General features: G+C 38.6%; 1 protein-coding gene across 1 annotated transcript in view; it reads left to right on the forward strand.

Moving 5' to 3' along the window:
* CUNH2orf76 (chromosome unknown C2orf76 homolog) overlaps positions 1 to 10,173 on the forward strand; it is an 86,448-nt gene extending 76,275 nt beyond the window's left edge. The window contains exons 7-8 of the mRNA XM_037049891.1: positions 2,579 to 2,660; positions 10,005 to 10,173. Of these exons, the coding sequence (XP_036905786.1) occupies positions 2,579 to 2,660; positions 10,005 to 10,081 (159 nt within the window). The 3' untranslated portion in view covers positions 10,082 to 10,173. The remainder of the gene's footprint in view (positions 1 to 2,578; positions 2,661 to 10,004) is intronic.
* Positions 10,174 to 11,603: the final 1,430 nt, after the last annotated feature.

Here is an 11,603-nt window from a genome sequence, read left to right on the forward strand (position 1 = left end):
CAGTATGTCCTCCTTGGAGGGGATCAAGTGTTTTATTAGCTAAGGTTTAATTACCTTGATAGCTTTGGCCATTGGGGTAAAGTTGTTTCTCTCAAAAGTCAGACTCATCAGAGCTCAGACCTTGGTTCCATGGCTGACCAGCCATGTACTCTCAGCCTGTTTCTCAGCCTATCTGATTTGTCCTGGAATATTGTGAGAGTGAGAATGAGATGATGATGATGATGGCAGCAGGAGTGGCAGCAAGAAAACACGTAAGAGCTAACAGAGTTCCTTTTTTAAATATAGTTTATTGATTATGCTATTATAGTTGTCCCATTTTTTTCTCCCCTTTATTCCCCTCCACCCTGCACTGTGCCCCCCAACATTACCCCCCTTCCCTTAGTTCATGTCCATGGGTCATATATATAAGTTCTTTGGCGTCTCCATTTCCTATACTATTCTTAACCTCCCCCTATTTTGTACCTACCATTTATGCTTCTTATTCCCTGCACCTTTTCCCCCATTCTCCTCCACCTCCCCACTGATAACCCTCCATGTGATCTCCATTTCTGTGATTCTGTTCCTGTTGTACTTGTTTGCTTAATTTGTTTTTATTTATTTTTTTGGTTCAGTTGTTGATAGTTTTGTGTTTGTTGTCATTTTACTGTTCATAGTTTTGATCCTCTTCTTTTTCTTAGATAAGTCCCTTTAACATTTCATATAATAGGGGCTTGGTGATGATGAACTCCTTGAACTTGACCTCATCTGAAAAGCACTTTGTCTGCCCTTTCATTCTAAAGGATAGCTTTGCTGGATAGAACAATCTTGGATGTAGGTCCTTGCTTTTCATTACTTGGAATACTTCTTTCCAGCCCGTTCTTGGCTGCAAGGTTTCTTTTGAGAAATCAGCTGAGAGTTATGGGAACTCCTTTGTAGGTAACTGTCTCCTTTTCTCTTGCTGCTTTTAAGATTCTCTCCTTCTCTTTCATCTTGGCTAATGTAATTATGATGTTCCTTGGTATGTTTCTCCTTGGGTCCACCTTCTTTGGGACTCTCTGAGTTTCCTGGATTTCCTGGAAATTTATTTCCTTTGCCAGATTGGGGAAGTTCTCCTTCATTGTTTTTTCAAAAAAGTTTTCAGTTTCTTGCTCTTCCTCTTCTCTTTCTGTAATCCCTATGATTTGGATGTTGAAATGTTTAAAGTTGTCCTGGGGATTCCTAAACCTCTCCTCATTTTTTTTTAAATTCTTGTTTTTTTCATTCTGTTCTGGTTGAATGTTTATTTCTGCCCTCTCCAAATGTTGATTTGAGTCCCATTTTCCTTCCCATCACTGTTGGTTCCCTATACATTTTCCTTTATTTCACTTTTCATTGCCTTCACTTTTTCCTCTATTTTGTGTTTGTACTCAGTCATTTCTGTGAGCATCCTGATTACCAGTGTTTCGAAGTGTGCATCTGATAGGTTGGCTGTCTCTTCATTGTTTAGTTGTATTTTTTCTGGAGCTTTGACTTGTTTTTTCATTTAGGCGATATTTCTTTGTCTTGGTGCTCCTGTCATGTTGTAAGGGGTGGAGCCTTAGGTATTCACCAGAGTGGTGCAGCCCACTTCCACCATTGTGGTACTGTATATTGGGGAGGGTTCTGAAAGGGAACAGTGCCACTTGCTCAGCTCTTGCCTGGCTTTCAGTCACTTCCCCCACTTCCCATAAGCAAATTTGGCTTCTCTGGTGCTGATTCCTGGGTATGTGGGCTTGTGTATATTCTAGGATCCTGTGGGCCTCTCCAACAAACTCTCCTGTGAGGCTGGGAGTTTATTCAGCCACTGCAATCCCCACAGATTTTTATAACCAGAGGTTTGGAGGCTCTATTTCCCCATGCTGGAACCCTGGGTTTTGCGGTCTGTCTTGCTCTCCAGTTGTTCCACACTAGTTTATCCACACGCAAATGTGGGACTTCCCCGTCCACCCGTTGCTGCCTCAGCACTCAACCTCTCTGCCCCAGCTGCCCATCTTTGCCCCTCCTACCAGTCTTAATGAATGTTTCTGCTTTAATTCTTTGGTTGTCAGACTTCCATACAGTTGGTTTTCTGGCAGTTGTGGCTGTTTTTTGTTTTTTAATTTTTTGTTTTCCTGCTTTTGGTTGTGCGAGGAGGCAGAATATATCTACCTCCACCTCCATCTTGGCCAGACATTCCCAGAGTTCTTGCTACGTGACTGATACTCCATCTCATTTCATCCTCACCACAAAGTAATAGAGAAGATGTTTTCTTCTCCCCCTGTTTTACAGATAAGGAAACTGAGTCTAAGAGAGGCTATGTAGTTTGTTGAGAGCATACATCTGGACATTGGTGGGGCCTGAATCTTAACCCAGCTTGAGCTCCAAAGCTCTGTGCTACAGCACTGTCCCCCTAGTGCTTTCCACAGTGTGTGCGCTTTATAGATACTTACTATCTGTTCACTTCTCTCCTTAAAATGATGTGAGTAGAATAAGGCTTGATCATTGCTATGACCTGAAGTAACAAATCTGTGCCTTTGAGAAATCGTACCAAATATGGAGCACATAGAAGTACTGATAAAGTGCAGATTTTCTTTCTTTCTAGACAAATGAAATTGTGATGAGTTTGGAAGATGATGACAGACTCTTATTGAAAGAAGACAGTACTCTGAAAGCAGCTGGAGTCGGTGAGAACAAGTGCTGTGCAATGCCCACAAGGTGCCGGGCCGTGTGGGATCGCCTGTCTGATTAGATTTGGATAACTCACCACAAAGTAAATGCTACCCTTGGTGCCCTTTATACTCCTTGATAATTATTCAGAGGAGGAGGACGAGGATGATGTACATTCAGACCATTTGACTGAGGGCAGTTGGGAGGTTATTACTCAATAACCTGCTTATTTACTCTTATCAGCATCATTGAACTGATGGTTTGAGAGACCCAGTAGAACTGATGTGGAATGATGAAGTGAGGTGTTGTTTGTAGAAGATGCAGCATGGTTTCTGATAGTTGGAGTCACTCAGGGCCAACCAAGCCATGGGATTTCATATAGGAGCCCAGTGTGGGAAGTTGAAAAATGGACTGATTTAGCATTTCACCCTGACAAAGGCATGTAGTTCTAGTTTAAAGAATACTATGTTACATATTTCGTGACCATTAGAGGTCACTCTAATTCTACTGATATGTATACTTAAAGATTATTTGGCCATACAAGTGAAGATTTTAAGAGGTGTGAGCCAGTGAAGGCATTGTGCCTCTGACAGAGCTTTGTGGTCAGTGACTCTAAAGAAACATCATGAGTCACACTTCATGATTATTTACATGCTCTGGTTAAGGACCACTCTCAGTGAGGTCCATGTGAGGAAGACTTACATTTTTTGACAGATGTTGGGTTATTTTAGTCATTAATGTCAGTTACTCACTTTTGAGTGGTATATGTGGCTAAAGTGAGTTCCCAATGCATCTTACAATTTAAATAGGATTTTTATTTTATTTCATTTATTTATTTTTTTATTTATTTTTAAACATTTTATTTATTTATCTTGAGAGGGGAAGGGAAGGAGAGGGGAAGGGAACATCAATGTATGGTTGCTTCTCGTGCATCCCCTGCAGGGAACTGGCCCCTGCCGGAAACTGGCCTGCAACCCAAGCATGTGCCCTGACTGGGTATCAAATCGCGATCGTAAATAGGATTTTTAAATAGCATGTTATGAAATCTTAGACTTGTTTTCTATGTCTACAGTATTTCCTAGATTAGTGTCTTTCCATGTTATGAATACACAAGAATGACCATATATATAAGATTGATTGCTATTATTTGAAGAAACAATTTTTACCTTAGCATTTATTTCTTCAAATGCTATTATGTTATTATAGCAGATGGCACCTGTGTTATAGAGGCAGATGGCCTCTAAGAGCATAAAGCTATAAAGAATATAGCAGACTAGTGTTGATGTAGGAACTGACAGATCTATGGAAAAGACTGGAAAATTCAAAAACAAACTAAAACAAGTAAGATTTTACAGTTTGATCAATTTTTGGCAACTCACATAAGTGGGGAAAGAATAAATTAGCCAGAATATGGTGTCAGGCTCATCGTCAAAGCATTTGAGAAAATAAAATTAAAATTTTTTATCTCAGTCTTTATTCCAAAATAAATTCTAGATGAATTAAGTGTTTTAATGTAAAGTTAAAAATGTAGCCCAATAATTTTATAATCTTGAGGAGCAGAAGAGTTCTCTAAGTATAACTGTGAAGTCAGAGCCCCATGAAGGGCTCCCATGAAGTGGGGAGAAATGAAAGATTTGACGATATTTAAAAACAATATGAACAGAGTCAAAGGAGAAGCAATAAACTATGACAAAGTATTTGTACCATAATGATTCTGTATGTAGTATGCTGTAGTATACCAGTCTAGTGGTTAGGAATTAGAGCCTGGAGCCAGAGTGCTTGTGTTCACCACCTGATCTGCCACTTACTGTCTGAGTGACCTTGACCAGCAATAATTATGACTTGCAGACATGAAGAATGTGGTAATGTTGGGAAATGGATACTCTTCCAAACTGTTGTTGGGAGTGTGCATTACCTGTAACTTTCTGTTGGTCAGTTTGACCAATAAGACGGCCTCAAACTTAAAGTGCTGTCGTGTCTATTACCGAGCCAACAGAAGCTGCTTCCTCAAGCTCTGTAACTCCTGCGAGGTGGTGATGTGTCTTCAGAGAGGTGACAGTGTCTTCTCTCACCTTCCCTGTGTGTATGAATCACTGATGTACAACTTTAGTTATTGAGGGGAAGTAGAATACATTGTGTGATACCTTTATTGTTTAAAAATGTGTATATTGACAGGTCTGTATGTGTAAATGGAAGAAAGATCATTTGCCAACATTATAGAAATAGTTTCTCTGGGAGGTGGCATTGCTAAACATTGATTTTTTCTTTCTTCTCCATATTACTTAATTGTTCTTATAAATTAAATTTTTGTATAGTTTACATATACATTAAATATTTTACTTGTAAAGAATAAAGTCCTAAAATAGGAGAAAATTTATTTGAATGAAGGCTCTGCATTTTACTTGCTTTGTGACCTCCCGGTAAGCCATTCAACCTCTCTAAACTTAGACTTCTGTGAAACAAAACAGAAATAATTAATCTGACTTGAGAGGGTTGTTTGAGGGATGAGTAGAAGAATAAAAGCATCTGGAGGAATGCATGTAAAGGCCCTCCAACATCCTTTATTTAAAAACCTTTTTGGAGAAGGCAGTTGACAAATGTTTTGAATAAATTTAAATATTGAGTTGTTGCTTTGTTATTAATTTCATATTTATGTACTTGACCACTCGTAAAGGTGAGAACAAATCCATCTTTTTTGTCTTTCTTGTTTCCAGGCGATAGGCCTTTGGTCAGAATCAGACCCCTTTCATGAGTTCTCCACTAGTTTCAGGGCAGCACAAGAGCTCCCACTGCCCTCCTGCCTGGCAAGCCCGCAGCCCTGGTGGGGGCAGCTTCAGTCAGTGCCCGGACGATTCTCTCTTCTGCACAGTCCTCTCTGTCACTTAGAGCAGGGTTGGTGTCCCCCAGAGACCCAGCCACACTTATGCAGGGGAAGGAGCTGCAGGAAATTCTAAGTGGGAGTAGAGTTGTAAAGATGATCCTTGAATTGTGTGATTTTTCCCAGGGAATTTGCCCTCCCTTGGTGCCGTGTCTGGTTGGGTTTCTAAGAGGCTTGAGAGAAAAATTCCAATTTGTCACCCTCTTCCCTACTACCACTTGACCTTGCTGTGGAGCTGCACTCTGCTGTCACTGCCAGTTGCCATGGGAATAATGCCAGTGTAACAAATTTATCACTATGACTTCTCTGCAGAATTCATGAAAGGAAAAAGAAAGACTGTGAGGGGGAAAGTTAAGGGGACAAACTTGTTTGAAGGTTTCTTTTATCGCAGATAAATTCTCCAGTTCCTACTCTCGCCTTTAATCTGCATTGCAGATCCCAGTTGTATATTCTGGCTGACTACTGAGGAAGTTTTTGTTTGTGGACTTAGTGCTAAAATGCATAAGTAAAAAGATTTGCTTTGTGGAAGGAGGAAGAAGGCTTTACCTAGAATTGTTACTTAGAATTTAAAGAATTTTAACCTGTTTTTTCACAGTTGTAATTTTATGGATTAATTCCCCTAAGTAATAAATTTGCCTGTAAGGTTTTTCCGGTGATATTTCATCTTTTGTTTTGTTATATTCTACAACTATTACATCTTTTGAATCCTCTCTGGTTTAGAAAAGAAATTGTGTCAGGGAAACTCTTTTAAAGCAGGTTGTATTTTATTGGAAAATTTTGAAATAAGACATAGTGGGCCATACTATAAGTGCTGATCTGGGGGAAGAGTTCATGTCAAGCCAGATCCTGTAATAATTCCAAAAATCCCTTGTGCTTTGGTTTCATTTTGTGTGTCACTGCTGTTGTCTGCCCACAGCCAGAGCCCTTTGTGCCTGGTGCCTTTGGTTGTCTCCTGTGTACAGCAAACAATGTAGGGTGCCTTGCCTCCCATATCTTTATCAGGATCGTGTTCGATTTGTATTTCCAGCGCATTAAGGTGGCTGTTCCACATGGTAACAGCTGTAGTCTGGGACTCAGTAAAGGAGGCAGTGGGGTCAGGGTATTGGGGGTTGCAGAGCAGGGGCCACTGTGAGCCTCCAATAGATTATTCTTTGTTTTTAACCCTCCCCTTGCCATTGTGGAAACCGCGGGCATGGGTTCTGTCTGTCAAAGGTCAGATTTGTTTCACTATTTGTTTACTGCAGACTGGAGTTTGAAATCTCTATCAGCTGATCTAAAATGGACACTTGAGCAAATATGGAACAAAAAACCACGGTATTTGGGAACCTTGTTGCTAGATTGTTGACCTTCAGTGACAATTTATAAATGTAACTCCGCAGCCAGCAGTTTTGAATGATTTTTAGATTAGGCTTTTATGAAACTTGGAAGGATGGGATATATTCCTGGAACAGGAGAGAGGGTGAACTTTGTCTTTTGGGTCTCAAATGTTGCAGAAACCACACCCACCTCTTCCTGCATTTTTTTTTTTTTTTGCCAGTAAGTAATCTGCAGTTATTTTCACATTACAGTCTGCCCTGATCGTTAATGATCTGTACCACAAAGTCAGTGTAGATATGTCTGTTTCTTCTCAGACAGCAGTGACTGTGCCTCATGCTACTCTGGTGCTGACTAGTACGAGGTTCAGTCTTAGAAACCAGGCAGTGAACCCTAGTCAGTTGACCAGTTTTTTGAGGTGCTGTTTGAGTTTTAAGTATATTGCATTTAATTTTCCTGGAGGTTTTACATTTAAAATTGGTTTTTCATATATTATTTTATTTAAAACCATTATTATTTACTGTTAAATATGTATGTGTGTGTGTCTGACCTGTTTGGAAACATAAAATGATTTCATAGCCAGAGTTTGAATGTTTTGCCTTGTGTTCATGCCATTAAACTTGAAAGTCAGAGTTAAAATAATCCACAAGTGTATTTGGAGGGCTCTTACTTCATTTCATTTAATAGTAAGACAAAGGGATGAACTGGCAGTCTGTTTATTGGATTTTTAGATTGTATGTTCATTTCAGATTCACACGCTAAGGCACTGAATGCACTGCTGCCTGCAGCACTTTTAATTTGAAGGCAGGTGCCCTGGGGGACCAGCGTACAGCAGGCTTCCTGAGGGTGCTTTCCCAGCCATTTTAGATAGAATTTGGGAAGCAAGAATTTAAGGGAAGATGGTGGAAAGGGTGATTATGTAGAATTTTGAAAGTCTTTTGTAGTTCATTTTTACTTTAATGGACAACTAAATTTGCAGTATAAGTACATGAAATTATTCTCTCATTTTCAACAGTTTTACAGGTTTTTAAAAACATTATATTCTATTTCTGTTTGAGGACATTTCTAAAATTTAAAATCCTTTTTCTACTTTTGAAAATTCATAGTAACTTTTAATTTATGTTGTTTTTCAATTTATTGGGGATAAATTTTTTTTTATCAACCTGAAGTATTTTAGTTTAATTCACTTATCAATCTAGTTTCCCTGAAAAAATAAAAGCATTCATCTGAAAGTAAAATGTTTATCTTAGATGATCTTATTTTGAGCCTGTATTATGAGAGATGTCATAAATACTTTATATGAATAATGGATTGATCTATAAGGTAATTATACCCACAAGAACCTACTGTCAGAACAAAAATGCTTTGTCCCTTTTTTATGTAGCTTACTCTGAACCTGTTAGAACTGTACTGAACAGCTGTATGATATATCAGTTTCTCGAAAGGGGTACAGACAAATGTGAACTACAGTGGGGGAATGTTGTGATTACAGTTAACGTGTGTTGAGTGAAGTGCCGTGTGAGCAAAGCACTGTGTAAAGTTCTGTGCGTAAATAGCATGTCATAGATAAAACCTTGTATTGTGATGGTTAAGAACAGGGTGCTTTTGCTCATTCTCCATTAGAAGGACGGTTAGAATCACTTGCAAGTTATATAAGTCTACTTTTGGGTTTGCTTCCCTTCAAAAAGTAAACTTCAGAAGAGCTTTGTTATATGAAGGATAGGTCTCAATATCTTATCTTTGAATATTGGATTTTTTTGAAGCGTCTTTTCAACATTTTACTAATTCCAAGTGTGGAGCCTCTTACTCATTCTTTTAAATGCGCTTTTTTTTTTGGTAAAGTTTAACTAAATGTACCCCTCCCCACTGGTTTCCAGTTTTTCTCTGCTATACCCTCCCCCTTGCTCTCCAAGGCATGCTGTGATGAGAGTTTGCAATCTGATTTTCATCAAGATTGATCTTCATGTAGCGTGTGGTGGACTGGACTCTGGGTGACTTTATTTCCTTCTTTCAACATTTCTGTCATGAGAATGGGTAACTTACAATTGAGATGCATAAATTTGATATTCTTAAAACCAGTGAAAACATTTTAATGAAATATCATGCTAAGTTTTTTATTTTCTTCTCTTGTGGCAAATTCTAATAATGAGATGAGAGTTGTAAACCTGATATTAATCCTTGGCGTCCCTTCTTATTATCCTATTTATCTGGCTTGAAGAGTTTTACTTCTCTGATTTTAGAGGATATGTTAATTGAGTGATCAGTATTCATTACAAATAATCTTGTCTGTTTTATACATTCTGAAGGCCCTTTTGCTCTTTTTGTAAAAGCTAAGCAGACTGAATTAACTTCTGATTTAATTTAAAAAACGAATGTGAAACTTGTTGGCACAACACCTTAAAGAATTGCATGTTTAATAATTGGAAGGCTTTCCATCAGCTTTGTCTCCAGTCTGAATTAATAATGTTGCTGACTTATTGTTTTAGAAGACAGAGTCCTTGACCTGCTAGGTTGAAAGAATTGTGACTGCTCTGAACCCTTGTGGGTCCTTTAGCTGTGCCATATCCCCTGTGAATAATTAGAGGTATTTGAAGGTATTACGGTAGAAGCCAATTTGTGTCTTTCACTTTGCATATTGTTGAAGCCTTATGAATTAATCATAAGCAGGCAAAAAATTAACTTCTTCAGACACATATTTTGATGGGTCATGAGGGAGAATGTAAAGTGATCTGTAAAATATTCCACTGATCCTCTGAGTATTAAATTATTATACCTACAGGCTAATTTCAGAAGAAAAAAGAGTTCCTCCTTCTTCAGTAATTGAGTAGCAAATTAAAAAAAAACACAAAGGTTTGTTATTTTCTAGGACTCTTAAGAGGACTATAAATGAGCAAATTTATGGTTTCCTGAAAGCCAGATTCTTAATTCTTGTTTTTGATTTTTTTGTGTATTTTTTCTTTTTACATTAAATTATGTGAATTCTAGATTCTTATAACTTCAATTTATACTTCTTGTTGATTTGGTGAAATGTGGAACCGAAGAAATAACTCATCTTTCTCACTTTAGGTATCTATAGCACTGAATCAAAATAATGTGTGTTTCTTATACTTGTTTAAAATCCAATTTCATAGTAAAATTATTTTCCATTTTCTGTTTTTCTTTTTTTCAGCCAATGAAACTGAAGTTGCATTCTTCTGTGAAGAAGATTATAAGAACTACAAAGCTAATCCCCTTTCATCCTGGTGAAACCTCCTGAGGGCTTCCTTTTTGCATACCTATATTAAGCTCTTTATTCCACTAGTGAGTTTTGAAATTGAGAATTAAACTTTAAAAATTAATCCAGGCTCTGCTATTTGAGTTAAAAATCTGTGCTGTTTTCTCTCTGCAGGTCTCATTTTTCTTTGTTTGGTTGTTGTAAAATAATATATTTATTTGTCAGAGAGATTTTGGGTTTTTTATAGTGAAATAGTTTTTCAAAAAATCATCATGAAATATTGGTCTTTAGTCATAATGTGTTTTTCTGAAATTAGGGGTTATTTTGGTGACCTGCATGTTAGGTTCTTTTAAAAAAGAGTATAAGACTAAAGTGATTCTGTTTATTTTGTATTTTTTTCATAGTTTCTAATTAGAACCACTGTTACTATCTTTGGCTAGGAGAGATTGCCAAAGAGACTGATAAGCATAAGTCTCTTATGCTTATCAGTGCCATCTTTTCGCTGATGGTGATACACACCACCATACATGAAATTGAATTGTGTATATTTTAGGAAGGTTTTCTGATGTAAGAGGATTTCTTCTTTTCTTTTAGTATTTTAGCCTACACAAATAACATTGCTGAAATTTTTTTAATCGAAGCTGTTTTCTGACTTATGAAGCAAACTATAATGGACTCAAACTAATTTGTTTGGAGAGAGAGAAAGCAACAGGATATTTGGACTTTATTGAGAACAGGTCTAAGTCGTGGAAGACACTTTCTTCCAAAATGATACTGAAACAGTGTGCAGCCAAGAGGGGAACCCCAAATAGGGATTTGGAGTGGGGTCCAGAACTCAGGGTGTCCAGGGAATATTAGAAAGATATAAAGGATGTCTTCACCCCTCCCCCCACAGGTGTGAGTTGGGGGAAGGGACACATGGAGCAGGATCATACAGGGCTGTTTTGTACAGCCACAGTTTTGCAGCTAACCTCTGGCATGGTTATTTAACGTATCTGTAACTTTTAACTGGTTGCATAGATATGTTAAATAGCTCTGGTCATGCTCTGAGCCAGGGGATAGAAGGGACTTCCACCCAAGATGTAACTGGGGGCAGGTACCCCAGGTTACAGCACCTGCGTGAGAAGTTGGACAAGATTGGCTCCATCACATGGGGCCACACCTGCCCAGACTCACAATGGCAGCCCAGTAAACTTGGAATAATACAGGAATGCTGGCAGGTGTGACTGATTGTAGGAGGAGTTGGAAATGGGGGTACAGAGGAAAATTGGCACAGGGATTTAAACCCAGACACAGCAGCCACTGGGAGGAGAACCACGTGGCTTTGCCAGAGTGGGGACCCCCGCAGCTTTGATAGAAGAGGACCATGCAACTTTGGGGTGCTCCCTTTGGCCATGTGTTCTAGGAAGCAGGAGAGACTTTGCCTAGAAGAAAGGTGAAAGAAGGCCATGAGAGCCTAGAAGGCCCTTGCCAGTAGGCCATGAGAAGGCCCTTGCCAGTAGGCCATGAGAAGGTGCCAGATAGCTTTGGATTAGCTGAAGATCCTGAACAGCA

This window comes from Sturnira hondurensis, unplaced genomic scaffold (genome assembly GCF_014824575.4).
Source record: "Sturnira hondurensis isolate 20B ecotype Veracruz unplaced genomic scaffold, ASM1482457v3 Scaffold0006496, whole genome shotgun sequence".
NCBI classification, from domain to species: Eukaryota; Metazoa; Chordata; class Mammalia; order Chiroptera; family Phyllostomidae; genus Sturnira; species Sturnira hondurensis.